Genomic DNA, 19,928 nt, shown 5'->3' on the forward strand with positions numbered 1-19,928 from the left:
CATATACTTATGCATTTATAAATTCAAATTGAATAGATATTATATAAAATTATCTACATTTATAAAAATATATTGTGTAACTGTTATCCACAATTGAATTAATCAATTTATTAATAACAAACAATGGTGGATATAATTGTGATGTCAATTATACTTCATTTGCATATGAACTGCAGCTATTCTGAACAGTCCCAACTATATATATATAAATTATAAATAATGTTTTATATTTATATACTCTTTAATATTAGTAGCCCAGTAGAAAAAGTGGTCTTCGAAGACATTGTCTTCAAGACGGTCTTTGATACCGCGTCCGCATTTTCAAGCAAATTTGCAAAACAATTGCTCAAAACATGAATGTAAATACTCTTTCTTTGCTTTCTCTCTCATTTTTAGTGTTCATAGCAACGTATTTGAATTTTGCCTCAGATGACGCTATGTTTTATAAATGAAGTGACGCAATAATTTTGAAGTGTAGTAAATAAACATTTGTGAAATAAATATTAAAAAAATCAAAATGAATAAAGAAACAAAATCATTAAACTATGAAATATTAAAAAAAAGAAATTAAATCAAAACAAATTAAATATTGACTTAGTTCCTGGAAAATATATTGATATTAATATTGAAGACAATAACTCCAGTGAAAGTTGTTTAAGAAACGAAACAAAGGATGTTTAAAATAAAAAAACTAAAAACACTTGTGAAAAATTAGCTGTTATATTTAAAAAACACAGGATTAACAGGCGTTGTGGTGATGATATTTTAAACCTCTTAAGATCAGAAGGTTTAATTGTACCAAAATCCTTTTCAACGCTTTTGAAAACATATAAATCTTCAACAATTGATGATAGCGAAATGCTATAAATTATTTTATATTAGTTTTAGTTAATTTTAGATATGTTAAGTTATATTAAGTTAATTATTTAAATTAATTTTCATTATGTTTAATTTAATTTATTTTTACTGTCTTAATAAAATTTATAATAATTTATAATAAAATTTATAATTTACTTCTAAAACTTTTAATTTTGAATGTAATGTAAAAAATTATTATATAAAATAAATAAAAGTACAAAATACAACAATTTCTTTCTACTTATTTAAAGAGAAAATTGAAATTTTTTTAAAATTTAAAGAGTGCAATAAAAGAGTAGAAATAAAAAAAAAGGTGAAAAAATTATATGAGCACTGCGCTAAGAGCGCACAACTTTCTGTCGAATGCGTCCGTTATGCAAGACATGGTCTTCGAGACGGTCTTCGAGACACGTACGCAAAAATTCATTGAAGACATTTGGCTAATTTGTATGAAAGTGTCTTCGAAGACCGTCATACATTTGGATCGATCGGTCTTCATGTATGTATCCATGTCTTGAAGACGTCTTCGATGACGGATCAATCCGTTTTCTACTGGGAGGTATACATCAGCATATATATAACACATACTGACATCTGTGGGAAATTTTATTAAGCGTAGTTGAATGGGCGCGGAAGTGTTCTAAAGTAATATCTCAGCAGTTCAAAATTTATGATCTTATTTTGTAACTACATGCTTTAAACACATTAGTCATAAAATTATGATTGTAATCTTGAACAATATCTCCATACTTTATTCAATAATTTAGTTCACCTGAGAAATTTCTATTTCTTTTAATTGTTGATTTTGGAAGCTAGCCGCTTTACTTGCTTGAAAGTACAGTGAGTAAAAAAACTGACTATCTCAGTCAGTGACATAGTGAATGAATTAACTCAATAAGATAATCTTTTAATTAATAATTTAAAATAACTGTAACACTTTGTCCACCACTAAATATCGGTTCTATATTGGCTTCCCTTTACATAAAAGTCGTTCAAATTTGATACAGTTCAGTTTCTGTCACCTATGCGGAAAACTTAACCTATAGATGTTGCTGAAAACCACTGACAAAACTGCTATGTGGGCAGTTCAAGCATTAGGTTCGAGAATTGACCAAATCGAACCGTTTTTAAACCGAATCATTCTTAGCGTCGAAAAATGAATTAAACAGGAGAATATCTATTGCAACCGATCATTGTCTGAGGACCAATCGGAGTAGAAACGGTCGACGGCGTACAAAGTTATGTTGAGTGTTTGATGGGATTGAAAAAAAATCTAGCTTGTATTTTACAAACTGCTCCAGCCTTATACAGCAGTTCATTCAGTCCCCCACTGCTCACAGCTCGATCTATTAAACAAAACAATCAACAAAAAAAAACGACAAAAGTTGACCAACAAAAAAATAGTGGTGTCGTATCATTACAATGCCAGACCACACATATCTTCGATAACTGGGAACAAATAGATGAGAAGTTTCACCGTATAGCCCAAATTTTACATCATCTGACTATCATTTGTTTTGGTCACTGCAAAATTCTGTTAATGGTAAAAAATTGGCAAAGTTTTTTGCCGATAAATCACAGAAGGTCTACACTGATGGAATTATGGAACTAATCGCTTATATATACTTGATTAAAACTGATTTTAAATAAAGAATATTTTTGTTCAGAATTGTACCAAAAAACCATTTTTTGTATCAGTATTTAATTAGTCATTTTCAAATTTAAATAAATAACATTTCTCATAAGACTTTTAGTTACAAAATTCAAAGTTTTTAATATCTTACTTATGAAGCTATGTTATTTTTATTATACTATAAGAAATATCCATATACAGCTTTGGAGATATTTTTAATTTAAAACACAAAAAACTTGTGCTTACATATATATATTAACTTTTTAAAGTTCATTAGAAATACTCATACCTCATTTAATGCACAATTAAATTCAGAGTTAAGCACTAAAAAAAACCTCTCCATACATTATTGAAAGTCTTGAACTTTTCGCATTCTAGCGGAAAATATATTTTATGCAAATTATTTTCTTCGCCTTACATACGAGTACATTCAATGAAACTTCCATATAAAGTTGCTGCTATAAAGGCTAACTTGGTCGGCTGTTATAAATAACTGACAAGGTAAGAGTAAATGTCAACCTTACCTTAAGTTGCTACTATTTTCATAGTCGGCCTAAATGTTGATTAAATGTCAAACTCTTTCTGGCACAGTGGTAACCCGATAGAAGTGTAATAGACTGAGTTTTATATTTTCAAAACGACGAATAAGTAAATAATTAAATATTAACAATAAAATGTTTTTTAATATTAAAATGATTTAATCTATTTAGTGTTTTAGTGCCATTAGAAAGCACTTTTTCAATATGTTAATAGTTTCCTGTTTTAAGTGCAGCATTTTATATTAAATTATATATTATTGAATGAGAAAAATGAGTCAATCGTGTAATCACGATAATTTTATTGTATTATCTGAATTTATTACTTCAATAAATTATGTTATGGATTTTTATTATTAATAAATCATGTTCTCTAAATGTTTATTTGCTAAAGAATTAAGAAAAATGAAATAATATTTCATCATACATCATTATTATTCTAGCATTCTAGCATCATTCTAGGATATGATGAAAACCTTCCTCACGGTATTTAACCACTTTAATTTCGTATTTTCAGATATTCACAATCTAGGTATACTTCTACTATATCCGAACATCAACTTCACGGTCTTCCATGTGCCCAAATGCCATATTGTTTTTCTTTAAAAACTCAATTATGCTGCCAACTGATTTTAAATAACGTCATGTTATATGAAGACCATTGATAAAACGGATGATAGATTCGATATTGAAGAAATGGCCCATTCAATCTTGTTGTGAACTTCAAAGGCATTATCTCCGAGCTTCAAGAGTTGATAAATTTTCAGAAGAATTACAAGTTGACTTGAAACTTAAACTAAACCGGTAATTAACAAAAAAAATTTTTTTATTAAGCATATATGTACATATAAATAACGAAAAGATCCTTATGTTCTTATAGATACATTATAAATATAGTAAAAAATAATTAATAATAATAATTAGTAGTGTAGTTCTTTATGTTACTTATTTTCCAGAACATATTATTTTGTTCTGTTATCGTTTAAGTACTGTAACCTGTAGTAATACATACTGGCGACATCTTTTCTTTTTAAAAACATTTATTCTATTTTGAAATCAGGGGTAACGGAACTAATTAAAGACATTAATACATGTGATTCGGAAAATAGTTAATGGGTATGATGGATGTAGTACATACGATTCTTGCATATTTCTATTTTGAATTGTTTTCGTTTTGAGTAACATATTTATTAAGGTATTTATTTTTCCCTTAACTATGTTTGGAGTTTTAGATACTTCTAAGTAAATAAATACCATTTCACCATTTCATATACATGTCAACGTATTTAAATTGAAAATATCGCCAAGGGTATAGCAAAATCGACGCCCTTTATTAAGTTATACTCATACTGTATTTGCTGGAAACTAATGTTATGTTTTGAACATGTAGGTCATGAAAATTTTATGTGAAGCGGAAATAGTTCCTTTAATTAACTTCACCGCAATAAAGAAAGTATTGAGCTCACACCTCATTTTACTAAGTATTGAGTTCTTTTCTAATAAAATGTCCCTTTTAAGAAATAAATAAATATACATATGTATCAAGTAAATACTATAAAGTGAAATTTTTTCATTATATATATGTATTGGAATAAATAATTTAGGTTTATAGGTCTAAAGGAATTGACATGTAACTATCTTTAAAACCTTGAAGCACATAGCAAATCCTATGGTAAGAGAGTAAAAATGTCCACAGGAAAAGTATAACTTGCACTTATAAAACTTTTTACAATGTGCACATGAACCGTGAGTATAAGGAAAAATATTTTGAATATATAATTTAAGGCTTTTGTAAACACTTGCACAAATAGGTAGCTAAGTAGGTTATAGCGGCAATAGGTTATATCGTATAATTAAAAACTCAAGGGTTAGAACCATTTGAAACCTTATAATGCTCTTCAAAGGGAGGTCTTGCAGTTCGCTGAGATTCTCAAAAAAACAATGCCCCTAAAGAGAAAAGGTGACGCCGCACCAGTGGCGTAACTACATTTTTTAGGCCCATAAGCGAATTATAATTAAGGAGCTCCTACTAATATCTTTTTATATCCTTTACACAAAAAAGTGTAAAAAAGGTATATTAGGCTTGTGAAGATTTTCGTATCGTCTGTTTGAAGTCTGTTTCAGTATCTGAACAATGTGTCAAGTTATTCTGTGTATCACAATTAGCAAAGGCATCATTTAAGCCGTTTACTCCTTCAGTTTTGTTTTCATTTATTTTAAGAAAATTGTCTAGTTTGGGTAATTTCTTTAATGTTAATAATGAATGCATAAATTTATAATGGGGCCCCCTAAGTTCGGGGGCCCGAAAGCGTTGCTTCCAGTCGCTTCCCTGTAGTTACGCCACTGCGCCGCACATATGCTGGACAGAAACAAAACAGATTCGAAATAGGCTTCCCTTATTTCAGTCACTTCTGGCTGAAAAACACTTTAAAGATCTAGAAGCCTATAGTAAGAGGATACATTCAGCCCTTCTGAGAACTCCACTGCCAAGGCCACTCCTAATTTTTGAACCGTCGGTAAGAATGATGAAATCCTCCCCTAAGGGGGAGTCGTCTGACAGCCAAAGATCTCTGGATGGGAACTCAACAATGAATTTTCTATCATAATCAAGAACGGAAAGTGTATAATGTTATTTGAAGTAGAACTGAATAATTTTAGAATGAAGCCCTGTCCATGGTCACTAGCCTTCCATAGTGTTGTAGCATTGGATCTCAGAGCAGATACGGCTGCCAAATGTTTATTGAACAAGTATACTTATTTGCTTTTGATATATTTTAAAAAATTGTCACTCATGTGTAGTAGTAGCAAAAACGTTGTTATTGAGGCAGTCGGTCTAGTTTAGCAACTGACTTAGACCCTAAGAGTCCATTCTGATATAACTGCTTAACACGAAACCGAAACTTTTGTTATATATAAAATTATTTCGAAGCTCTAATAAAGCGCAGAATACTCCATAAGTAAGCTAAGCGGATAATCATCAAAGAAACTTGCTCTCTTTCTATCCGATGCTGGTTTTTCTACTAAATTGTCATTTGTTTTTTTTCTTATTTTTCTATTTTACTTCTAATAATAACTTTGTATTAATAGTTTCCTCAACAATTGAGGATTAAATCAATCGTTGACTCACCTCATTAATTTACAAGATTCTCAGTTGTAAAAAGAATATATATATTCGAATATAGATATTGCAAACAGAAACGAAGTACAGCTGCGCTAGGAGTAACGACTTACTATATGGCGTTCCTTAGACACTAAAAGCCGACTCTTACTTACAGCATATATATATTTTTGATTGTATGTAGTTCTTCAGAGAGACCTAAGGATCATAAAGCAGTTCAAGGATCATGAAGGTGTCCAAGGATCGTGGAGGAGTTCATGGATCGTGAAGGAGTCCAAGGATCGTGTAGGAGTCCAAAGATCGTGAAGGAGCCAAAGAATCGTGAAGAGACCTAGGTTGTCTGTGGAGGAACGGAGTTTACTGTTGGCTCAACTATCTAAATTTTTTTTTAAATAAAACCATAAAAAATTAATGAATTGCTATAGCTTTAAAATTAGATAATAGATAAAGTAAAAGGCAATACATTAACTTGAAATATTAATAGTAAAATATAACATTTAATTCGTTTTCATAAAAAAGTATACAAAATGTCTGTGAAAATAATTCTTTGACGTATTGACAAATTCTGCGAACTGCGCCCAATCGCAACTTCAACTGTCAATTTATCAAAAGTTGTGTATTTTTGCAATTCATAAAAAGTTGTGGATTTCATAATTGACAGATTTACATATTTCGATGCGGAACGTGTTCGTAAGACAGACGCCTGCAAATCGCATTATGGAAACACCCACTTAGCGCTAGTAAACATACTCGTACTAAGTATTGGCATAGGTTCCTATGTAAATTCATATAATTTTAAGAATTCAATTTTTTAAATATTTTTTTTTATTATTCAATTTATTATTCAAAAGTTAATTCTTTAATGAAGTTATTGAAAATTTGTCTCTTTGTAACGCCCATGCGTGAGAATAATGATATGTGCATATGAAATAGAATTTCTGAGCAGTACTGATCTTAACTGAACTGAACTGAAATGCTAATAGATGCAGCTATTCTCATACTTGTTGGATTAGTCATGAGAATGTGTTGAATGCATTAATTCCGCTCCATTGGAGTTATAATGAAGTGAGAAAAATACTGCAATCAGCTTAGGTAATAAAAAATAAATTAATTATATGGAATTTTTGTAAGTTGCTGGCGGCTGCACAGCGGGCGGCTTCCTCAAATGGTATATGAAGTAATAATGAAATTAGGTCCGGATATTAGAAGAAAATATTCTTAGAAATCCTTAAATCTGCACATATCTCAATAAGTAATAAACATTTATATTTTAAAAATAAATCACTTAAAATTTATGTTTCCATAAATTGATATTATTTTTAAAGTAGAGTTTTGCGCCAAAACTATAAGGTCTTGAGCTAAACTATAATTATGGATGTAAATTGGTGCTGTCACCAAGTTGGCGTTACACAATACTTGACAACTATTAACAATGACTTAGCCATTGCCCACGCGATATAGTTTTCATTATGTATCTGCTTGATACACTTACATATTTATCAGATAAATAAGAATTCCAGTGTCATGTAGCTGACAAGTTCGGAACAAAATCACTTTGGCACGCGTCAGTGTGTCGCCGCTAAACCAACTGCCAACAAAGAAAATATCGAAGAAATTCATTTTGAGTTTTTGTTTCGGTGTTTGTTTATTGTTTGATATACGAGGGCGGTTCGATAAGTCAGTGACTTTTTGAATTTCCCGCGCAGTTACTCCAAATGCAACAGTGCCGCTGTCAGCTGAAATCTACCAGTGGACAACTGTCTAATTTTGAGCAAGCTACTTCGTTCAGTTGATGTTTCATAGTCGTTCAAAGCAGACAACCTCGTGAATTTCTACGAAAATGGAAAAATGCGAATTTCGGGTGCTGATTAAGCATTACGATACCAAATCCATGAATTGGGATACGAACTGCTACCCCATCCACCATATTCTCCAGATTTAGCCACTGCGACTATTTTTTGTTTCCAAACTTAAAGAAATGGCTGGGCGGTAAGAGATTTGAGTCGAATGAAGAAGTGATTACCGAAACAAACGAGTATTTTGAGAGTTTTAAGAAAACCTATTATTTGGAGGGAATAAGAAAATTAGAAGAACGTTGGACTAAATGTATCGAGCTTAAAGGTGATTATGTAGAAAAATAAAATGTTTATCAAACCGCCCTCGTATAAACGGAGGTATCCCCTGAGGGGAATAGTAATCCAATACAATAATTATAAAAAGTTAAACAATATTTAAGTAAATTAAATGAATTTTCACGTATTCACATAATCTCACATTAATGTCTGGTGGACTACATTGAACAGCATTTTTTATTCCGAAGAGTTATTTGGATTCAGCGCAGAACTTAACAAGTGAGCAGAAAAATTCTGAAAGGGACTGCTTTTATTATTCCTGATTTACAGTCACTGTCAACTTAATGGGTATTATCGGTCACTAGGTCACTACTATGATCTTAACTTAGTTACTAAATATATAATGAATTTTCTTAAATCGTATATAAATCAGACTTTGATTCAAATACATAAGATTTGATATATGAGATATCCGCATGTCAAAATAACATCCAAGTGCCGTTCAACACTCCCCAAAGGCAGGTCCCAACGGGCTTCAACAACAACAATAACGCATATATACGTATATATACACCCTTGAACCGTTGAACAACACTTGGTCGTCGCTGGTCGATCGCAGGCTTATTAACACGTTTTAAATGTACTCATAATACAAATATTAAACTATTACGTTATTGCAGCATATTGGATGGAATATGTATAAATAAGACATATCATTTATGTCACTTGGGAGGAGGAAATTTCATATCAACCAATTAGAATGAGCAAAGAGAAATAAAAAAATGTGTTCTAGGATAATTTACCAGGTCTGTCATAATCGAAATCAATTATAGGGACTTTCAATACAATATAGAATAAGAATAGTATGTGAGTAATTAATAATAATTTAAGAAACGGGAACTTAATCTAATGAAACTTTCAGAATTTGTAGGAAATAGAATGATACTTTAAAACACATGCTAGGAGTTTGCCCGGTACTGATATGCGATAGAAGTACCTAAATGGACATCTTATATTGGATGTGTAAAAATAAAACTCTGTAATGTAAGTCGTATACTACAAGTAATAAAGGCAATTAACCGTGAAGAAATACTCCCATTCCATAAATCACAATTGATTCTTTACATAATCATGAATGATTCTTTCTTTACATAATCATAAAAATAATACATCTATTTAGGGTGAATTTTACAGTTGCAACTTAAATCTCAATACTGACTTAAGATATGTCGTGTGCGAGTTCGAGTAAATTGATTGAGGGAAATAGCCAATTATGTCGGTATGGCAGCGAATTTTGGTATTTACCAGATTTTCGAGTAAGCTGAAATAGATAAAAAATTAGGTATGGTGAAAATTTTATAAGATGTTTAATGAATAAATAAATAAATTAGTAAACTTTTAACCAAAAATAATAAATAAGTGTAATAAATATTTACATGAGTGCAGTGCAAAAAATCCGTAGGAAATTTCAATTTACTTTACCTCAATTTACTCGAACTCGCACACGGCTATAATGTAATTCTTGGAGTGTTTAAAGAAAAATCAGAATTTGATAGATTATTTGAACCAGGTATAAAGTTTAGTTTAACCATTGCAATTTCTGGAGTTGCAATTAGTCAACTAACATAATGGGTTTCAACAACTTTTATGAACACATATGAATTGTGAGCATCAGATAAATATATCATTACATTAAACAGCAGAAGATAATTACGTTGATATGGAAAAACCTGTAAAATGGCACCGAGAACCGTTAAATGAGCCACTGTTCCGTAGTCTGCACAGAATCAGCATTTAACTTGGCATTCTTGGGAGCGTTTAACTCGCTGCTTGCCTTTTTGCTAATATACTGCAATGCGTTAAATGTGCTCCTAAATGGCTAATAAACACAATAATAACAATATTCATAATAAAATGAGTGCAGATACAAATGCACATATGCCGCGGCATATGTTCGTTTGCAAAATATTGTACCAACAAACGGTGAAGGAGCAGTTTTTGCTGAGATTACAGCAAACAATTTACACGTTACTTGAAAAATTATTTGAAAAGTTGCCGCCCGTCCACGGACACAAAACATTCGTTACTGTAACAATTTCAAGATATTGAATCTATGGCTGAGCACTCGCTCTAAGCGCATTCACTTTGCCTAGCAGTGAGCCGCATAAGCAGGCGACTTAGCCGCGACTGCAATCGCCACCACAATCGCTGGAATCGCCACAATTGTGACATTTACAAATTCATTTGAGCGGTTCATGAGTTGCTATTGCTGGAAATGTGGTTGCTATGCGCCGCGATGGTTGCAAGTTGGCGACCAGTTGCGTCATTTTTATGCGTTCAAGATTTGCGGAAAATGTGTAATTGCCGCTTTGAGCTGCTGCAATTTGTTATACGCATACCTGGACTTAAATATGGTGCGGCTGATTTAATGTTATTAAACCGATAATGCTGCACATTAGCGTCTTGCAACAATTGCCATATAAATCACAAAAAATCGCATACATATTCATGTGCAGTTCACAGTATGGAAAATATAGTGGCTGCTGCTATGGATTCAATTTAAAGCAATTTTGGCAAAATTATTTCATTAAAACGCACACGATTGTGGCCACAGAAATCTTCGATTCTTTCCGAAAATGCCAAAATATTCGTTCAGTTCAGTTGGCAGTTTTGGCTACTGCTTTGCTACTGAATTTTAATAAATTTTAAACTTTATTTCTGGGTTGGTAAAGTATTTATGTTTTTTTTTTTTTTATTTCTGTATCTTAAACTGTGCACTTTCTCCGCACGTTCCTTTTCAATGAACTGCTGCTTTATTGATTTATGTGCAACAAAGTGTTTTGACAAGAAAAAAAACACCAAAAATAACAAAAAAAGGTTAAGAGACTGCAAACCTTATACCGCAGTTTCCACTCTTGTACACACCCACTTTTGATAAAATCATAAATTATTAATTTCTTTTCCTGCCCACATTTGCTAAAAACTGAAAACTGAATTTAAATTTCATTTCTTAAACGCTTTCGGAACAAGTTCAGAATTTTAAATTTGTTAGCCCAAAGCTGAAAAATTTGTATTTTTAGAAACGCAGCAAATCTGCATAATTCATCTGCGGAGCTAATGACTAGGCGACCACAACTAACACAACTAAACCAACTAACCCAACTAAACCAACTAAGCCAACTGTGGCAACTGTGGCAATCAAGACGATAGCGACGATAGCGACGTTTGCGACGCTTGAGAAGACCACTGAGCGAATGGCGACGACCTTGCATGCGAACGTTTACTCTGATTTGCCAAACCCTAAATTGCGCGACGACTGCAATGAAGGAAAAATGCTGCATTGGAAAAAATGATATGCAATTGTGGAAAATGCTGACTGGTTGCCTTCAATAATGCATGCAACAAGCGTGGAATTAATAGCCGCAACGCACCACTTCAGCGCTTAAACGCCGCGGAACACAAAATTGTGGCAAATTATTCGCATTTGCACGTGAAACCGCTTTTGTGTTAATGTTTTGTCCGAAGATTTGCTGGGGATTTAACTTCAATAGCAGATAATTTCGCATTCAATGCCATTAAGCCGGAAAAAGCGTATTGACTCATTGCTCATATCGTTTCTGATTTTAACTCTACAACAACAACAACGCAGTCTGTAGTTCGCAGTTCGCAGTTCCGTAAGTCAATCAACAATCAACATTTTAACATTTTGCATGCAAAATAAAATTTAATTGACTTCGATTTGCCTTAACACGACGAAGACCTCTGCACATTGACTCCAATCCATTGTTGTTCTTTGTGAACGCTTTATTAAATATCCCTTTAAAAAATTTTATTACCCTTTTTTTTGTATAAATATTTTTTTTTACCTCTAAAGATTAGAGTTTTGACGAAGCACTCATCTAAGGACTTGAGTATTGATAATCACATTATATATGGAATTATACATCATATATTTCGATAAGTCTACTTCCCACTATTACTTTTCCATTACCAACAAGTACAATAATTCACAATTAAGTAATGTTGCTAAGACCTATGTCTTAGTAATTTAAGCATTTTTTTTCAATATTTATTTATAAAGAAATTTTAAGAAATTTTAATATTCTGAACTATTTTTATCAAATCGAGAGTTCCCGTTTAAACTCCAAAACCACTTCTCATTTATAAATGAAGTTAAGGCCGGCGCCCTTCAAAGTTTCCTATTGTCTCCTTTATTGTATAATTTATTATGTTGAAGTTGTTTTGAGTCAGTGCACTTAAGCACTTATACTCTTAGGGGTATTTTCAAAACCCCTCTTTACGCCTTGACTCGATTATTGTTTTTCACTTCATCAGACTAAGCAATAATTGACCTCAGATCTGCATACCTCCCCCAGAAACCTGTAACTATTTTGAGATTTGATAATGCGGTGTTGGTAAGTCTGTCAGTTTTCGCAAATAATTTCAAGGCTCTATCCACAGATTTTATTTCAAAATTCAAGAACACAATTTCGCTCTTTGCTGACGATAGCAGCATTATGCATGCTGACATATATGCTAATTCTATTGTAAAGAATTTCCAACTTCATATTGATAACAGTGCTGAAATTGTGTGATTCTCGGGTTGCGACAACAACAACATTGTATATTACATACATAATCAAATTCAATTATAAACAACCGTGTTAAAATTGTTTGATTCACTAGTTCAGAATTACACTCTACACTGGCTTTAAAACTATATTTCGAACCGGAGCTATTGCTACAGTGGATTATTCAAGTAGTCATAAACACTATTAAGTAAAAGTACTACAAACATTAACTTACGTTACTTCTAATTAAGTTCCCTCATCCATTTCATATTCCAAAGCACCTCTCTTCTTCTCACCTAACCACTTCCTGATCAATATTTTTATCGATATAATTTCGTTATTCCTTCCATGTCTATTGCAAGATTTTTTTGGGTTACGACAGCAACAACATTGTCTACTACATACATAATCTAATTCTATTGTAAACAAGTTTGCTGAAATTGTTTGATTCTGTGTATGCTTACACTAATTCAGAATTACACTCTCTTGAATCAACTATAATGTATATATTGTGTCAAGAAGATATACCATACTGTGTTGAAAACTATACTTCCACCCGAGCTCCTGTTACATAGGATAATCCAAATATTCATAGAAACTATTAAGTAAAATTACCATGAACTCTAACTAGTGTTTTCACAAGCCCTTCCCTTCATCCATTCCTTATGCTTAAGAACTTCTCTTCTTCTCAACTAACCACTTCCTGTTTCATATTCTAATCTATGTATTTTTATGTTGTTATTTTTTTCATGTCTATTGCAGGATTTTCTTGGGTTACGACAACAACAACATTTTCAACTACATACATCCGTCAACAAACTGACATGACCTCAGTACCGTCTTTTGAGTTGACTCAAAGCATATCTATTACTTAGTACCGCAAGATATGTAGTAGTTCGGTACAGGTTAAATGAGCAGAGCATTAGAAAAACTTAATAGAAATTAATAAATTTGTAGCTATACTCGTACATTTACTTTAAGAAACCGTTGAAGTTTAATTGGAAAAAATTGATTTATTATTACAGTTAGAAAATAAATAAATAAATATTAGCAAAGGCACACAAACTAAAAATACTACTATTCGCTACCTAATAAATCAATGCCTTCATCTTGCGAAAAATTTAAAGTATTTTTCAATTTAAATTTAAGTTCCAAAACGCTGAAATTACTTAACATCTTATTTAGGTTTTGGTTTATGATGTCTGACAGCTTTCGGAATTTAGTGCTTGGTGCACTTTATTTTATGAGATACGCGGATCTCATCTTCGCTGTTTTCCAATATTTCGAAATGAAAATAAAATTTATCTTTTCCCAACAATAACAATTAAACAAATTTGTAAAGTTTTTAAATAAATATTTTCTCTAATGGATTGCAATTCTTCCCTAAAACAGTTTAAATGTTAAGTTTATCGTTGCTTGCATCACATTACCCACGAACATACGAGTAGGAAATTGCTTTGGAAATCTATTAAAAGTTAGAATTGCAAAAATTTCAATTTCAAATATTTAAGCCCAAGAAATTAGATAACTATTATGTAAAAGAATCTCATCGGTTCACTTGTTCCGTCCTCCATTGTCTGAAATTTATATTTGTTTAGTTAAATTTTTCGATTATGAAACTAATTCATGTTAATGAGGTACAGAAAATAACTCACAATATGAGTCGATTTATTTAACAATAATGCAATTCCGCAATTTAATGTAGTAGCAAATTATATTTCAATTTGTTGTAAGTTGCAGTAAACAAAACATTAAAAAATATTGTTCAAAAGTTTGGCAACTCCACCCAACACAAGACATGAGAAAGTCAAATAAACTATGGCAAATATTCGACAAATTTCCAGCTGAAAACTAAACTGTCCGTCTCTGATGCAACAATACATCAGTTCAATATGAATGTGAGTGCATTCATTATTATCCTCTATTACATTTTAACATATTTGTACAAGACTACAGATAAATACGTAAATATCTATTATGACTTGCGAATTTATTTGCACACGTACGGCTTAAGTAAAACTAGGTTTGGCCGCTCTCGAGCCCATATTAGTTCATGCCTATTGGCCATATGTTTCACAAAATATCTTAAGTAGCCACAGCTGCAGTTATACAACTCAACTTAAATAGTTAAGATACATTCGATACAATTGTTTATGGCAATAAGAATTAAAACAATGTAAAAGTTGAAACAATTAAAAATTATTTAATTCAGTGGATTGCAGAGGTATCGAGAGTCTTGTTATCACCTCTTGAACTTTGAAGTCTTACCATTCACAGACGTTGCAAACATAAATTAATGTCGTTCAATAACTACATTTTATACTATAAAATGGTTAATAATTGCAATGAATTCCAATTTTTATGTAGGTTAATCAATTACTACCGGGTTGTTCATATTTAGTTATGTGACTTTTGCTGAACTATTAAAAAAAACTATATATGTGTAATATTAATATATATATTATATTAAAATACCTAATATAAAAAAGGAAACAGTATCTATATAAAGGAATAGTTCAAATTTATTTTTAAAGGGCGTTTTTTAAGAGTTAAAGTTATCTATTAGTAACTTTATTTACAATGACAATTATTACCACAATTGACAGCTGATTTACTTTGCTATATTCACTTATATATATTTAAACAATAAACCTGCATCAATCACAAGGCCAATCCCTTAGCTTAACACACACATGCATACAGTCAGTGCTCAACCTTATATACATATTTTCAACAAAGGAGTTCTAATAAAATTGGCGTCATAGCAATGTAAGACGATATGTGGATAGTCTTACATAACAAATGTAATGTATTTGTTACAAATGTTAACAAATACCAGCGTCGAGATAGACGGCTGAAGCCATGTTGTATATATCTTAATCAATCGCATTCCTAAACTTAATATTACTAAACTAGTATATGAGTTAATATGGAATTAACTAACTAATGGCAGGTTCAAGCAAATATACGCACTCTGATCACTAATACCTATTTACAAAAGTTCAAGGCAACATCATGACACAACTCTGCAAGCAAAGAATAACGTGGACTCTCAGAAGAAATTCAAAGATCTGAGCTTTGCGGGTGACTTCTGTTGAAGTGTGAAGTATACTTAAAACCGCGAAGTATAAAACTAAGACCATAAAAATAAATCCAAAAAAGACTTTACACATTACATAAAACAAGTAAAATATCGATTACATATGAGATATGAGAAATAAGACTAAAAAAGCAGGATTTGCATTACCCGACTATCTGGCGATCGTTTTATATCACTACAGCAATAGAGACCAGAATATTTTGAATCCACCATACTGCATGGAAGGGAAACTTTCCTTGTATCAAAAAATCAAGTGACAATTGTTAATATACATAAATATCTACAAATACAAATATAAACGATCTAAAGCTTTGTCAGCGATCAAGTGACGAATTGACATACAAACAGACATAAAAAGAAGAATGTGGAATGTGGCACTGAGTTTAGCCATATCATAAATCTGGCATAAGACTGTTTAACAGAGCTCTCTGAATTGAAATAAAATCCACAAGACTCAAGACAGCAATGGTGTTCTAAAAATGTCTTTAGGTGCAGAGTCTGAGGTGAATTACAGAAATGCGATATGATATGGAATGAAACAGTGAATGCTGCTTAAAATCAAAAACACTGGAGGTATAGCATTGTAGCTCTATGCGCTCTGGAGAAGTGAATAAAGCTACAAATTTATCTATCATGTTCGTTTGATGAAAAATAAAGGCTATTAAATCGTCATTGACTACTAGTCTCCGATCACTATAAAAATGTATTTAATTGCATATTAACACGAACTATTTGATTTATTACAATGATCATCATTAAAATAGAACTTTGAGAATTTTCTACATCTTTTTTTTTCATACAACTGCATAGCCTTCAACAAGTGGGTAGAATACTCTCTGTTCAGTTAGATACTTATTTTTATAAGTATTTTTTTATTTTATAAAGAAAATATAACAAGATGTGCTTTACTATTACAGCAGCATCTTTCTCTAGCATGTTATGCTATACTGAATATATATAAATATCACAAACATCTTTGTTGATAGTCAATATTTTAGTTTTTATTTTTAATTGTTAAAAATATTTCATTTTATTATTAATATTTTTTTTTTATTTATATACGCTTTTTTATCTACAGTTGCCACATTTGCCAGCACTTTTACACCCAAAAGTGATACGAAGTGCATAACATGCATTACGTTTCGATATGAGATGTTCGGCATTCAAATCAATTAAGCACCATAAAAAAAAAAAGTTAAGATAAAAAAAATTAAATTTATACTCTGGCAACTGCTTTTCAAAATTGACAACATAAAGCGCCTGCGCAGCTGTTCGCACAGCGGTTCCAGCAGTTCCAGTTTTGTGGCAAAAACCTCGTTTAAAATAAAGCAGGCATCTTGGCTGCTGATGCTTTGCGGCCGAGCCGACATGCAAGGCGCTGCGATGTAGCGCAGCTGTGATTGCTTTGCACAAAATAATATTTAAAGCCCTGCATCCGTTAGTTGACCTCGAGAACCTTGCATAGCAAAAATTCAGAGATCGTAGAATAAAACTATTTAACCGCCGCTATTGCTTGAATATTGAATTTTATGGAAGCACAAAGCCTAAGCCTGTGGCCAACTACGTGGCGAGAAATTTGACTTCAAAAGTAATAACGATTCGATATGCTTTTCATGAGATGCATTTTATTGCATTTTTTTTTATATTATTCTTTTTTGTTTTTTCTATTTTTTCTTATATGTATTGTATATTAATTACAATTATTTTAGAATTTAAATTATGATAACTTCAATAAATTTATATGTACTTCTCAACCTGCTAGAGAACAATTTGATTTATGTTCACTGTGAATAGAGTAGAATATCTTATGAGAATCATTCTATAACCACCCGATAGCTTGATGTATATGTACATAGATGTAATATCCTACTTAAAGTTCATCGCAAATTGCTCCGATACAATGCAGCTACTGGTAAGTTAAGACCAGGTAGTGTTGTTTGGGGTACATAGTCGATGATAACAAATCCGTGAATATTTTCGCAACCATCGACTCAAACATATAAATCTAAGGGTTGGAGTCTTATTGTAGAATTGTTTACTTTTCTGCTGTCTCTAATCAACAAATGGATAAATATCAATAAAGGTTAATGTATATTAGCTACTACATTATCAATCCAAACGATCCATATTATATTAGAAACTTCTCAACAAAAGATATCCTGGTATTTTATTTAAAACAAATAATCTTTGGTTTTGCTAAATAATTTGTAAGCACTAAAGATATATCTACTGTGTGGGGACCTCGAAACTGTGATCTTTTTTTTCACAATTTTTTATATCCAAATGGAGATTTTATATGTATATTTTCGACTATCTGAGAAAAATTTTCCATATCATATCGTTTTTAATAGCTCTAAACTTTTAATGAGTTCAATAGAGAATCAGATGTGAGGTGATAATAAAATATTAAAAAAAATTATACAAATATATTATGGAAATATGTTAGTAATAATTTACAAACACTTTAGAATGTTCCTGTTTTATATAGGGTTATCTATATAGTTATAAAATCTAATAAAAAAGTATCTGCAAATGATATCAGTGGAGGTTTCAGGGATTGTAGAAGTGTAAAGTAGAAATTTATATGAAATTTTATAAGAAATCATATTAAATTAATCATTAATTTTTATTTGAGTTACGTTTATTATGCTTAATTTCTTTATTAAATTTAATTGTCGTTATTATTTTGTCTTTAATTAGTTTTTTATAAGAAGGTCAGAAGAATGGAGAGAAAGTGCTTACTTACAAGTGCAGGTAGAGCTTGTAGACCCGTAAAATTTCATACACGAAAGTTGTTAAACAAAATAAATTAATAAAATAAATAAATAAAAGCATTTGAGTTTATTAAATATTTTTCCTATATATGTTGGTCTGCATTTGTTAGTGTATCTTAAGCGGGCATTAAATTCTGCCTACAGATACTTAAGCCGCTGCCTGCATTTATGATAATGAAATTGTTATTTCTTATTTTATTTAGATTCACTTCGCTTGGAACTCCGCTAAAAGTAATTAAATCGAAAGAACGTGTTTCTGCGATTTGGCTTAAATTAATTACTTTCATTTAACAGAAACATGCCATTTGCAAAGACATTTCTAGTGTTTCCTTTTGACAGCCGCGGCAAATCCAAAGGTCGGCAGAGATGTTTTAACGAATGTGTACTTGCGTGGAGGGAAAGAAGTATACCTATGTACGGGTATTGCATGGATGTGAAGTCGAAATTGTTAAATTGTTTTAATTTTCACTATTTTTACTTTAATTGCTCAAAAATTTAGGTTAATTGCGATGCAAGTTAAGATAAAATAAATGAATTCTAAACTGTGTAATACCCTATATTTATAATGTTAGTATGCCAAATTTACACATGAAACAAGTTGACATTATATGTTGAAATTATGTCATAATATATGTGTATATATGGTATGGTTAGGTCACTTCAAAACAATTTAAAAATATAGAATATTTACAACATCACACAATATTTCGAAATTCCTTCACCTATTTGAAGTCCTATGAGAAGTATTTTACTGTTCATATAACCTATTTAAATAAGTACATTAAAACATTGTTATGTTCTCAGTATATGGTATACATATCAAACATATGCTAAAAACAGGAAAAATAATTACGATTGCTAATTGTGAGATCTTTTTTAGTTCTAAAGGTGAACTTACTTTTTCCCTTCACTATGTGTATGTTCTTATCATGCTATTATTGGTGAATTAAATCATCTACCTTATTTACTTACTTAAGTTAGTTAAGTTTTAGGATTACCATATCTGAAACATTGATTGTCAGTATTAAATACCTAGAATGCAGTAGGAACGTCACCTGTTCAAATCATGAGGCGTCTTCGACTTTTAAAAGGAGATCGTAAAGCGTTATCTCAATCGCATAACCAGAGAAAATGTTTCCAATAAAAATTAAGTAAATAATTACCAAAAAGAACAACGTACTCACAATCATGTAATAAAAGCCACATGTACTAGAATAACAATCAGATATTTCGAATACTAAAAGTAGAAAGTACTCAGGCGACAAA

General features: G+C 31.3%; 2 protein-coding genes across 2 annotated transcripts in view; one reads left to right on the plus strand and one right to left on the minus strand.

The window, feature by feature from the left end:
* Positions 1-19,928, minus strand: part of LOC119676703 (cadherin-86C-like) — a 373,671-nt gene that overhangs the window by 225,732 nt on the left and 128,011 nt on the right. The gene's annotated exons all lie outside the window — the stretch shown is intronic.
* Positions 19,575-19,928, plus strand: part of LOC119676709 — a 40,803-nt gene continuing 40,449 nt past the window's right edge. The window contains exon 1 of the mRNA XM_038087965.1: positions 19,575-19,578. Within this exon, the coding sequence (XP_037943893.1) occupies positions 19,575-19,578 (4 nt within the window). The remainder of the gene's footprint in view (positions 19,579-19,928) is intronic.

The sequence above is a fragment of the Teleopsis dalmanni genome, chromosome 2 (genome assembly GCF_002237135.1).
Source record: "Teleopsis dalmanni isolate 2A chromosome 2, ASM223713v2, whole genome shotgun sequence".
In the NCBI taxonomy this organism is placed as follows: Eukaryota; Metazoa; Arthropoda; class Insecta; order Diptera; family Diopsidae; genus Teleopsis; species Teleopsis dalmanni.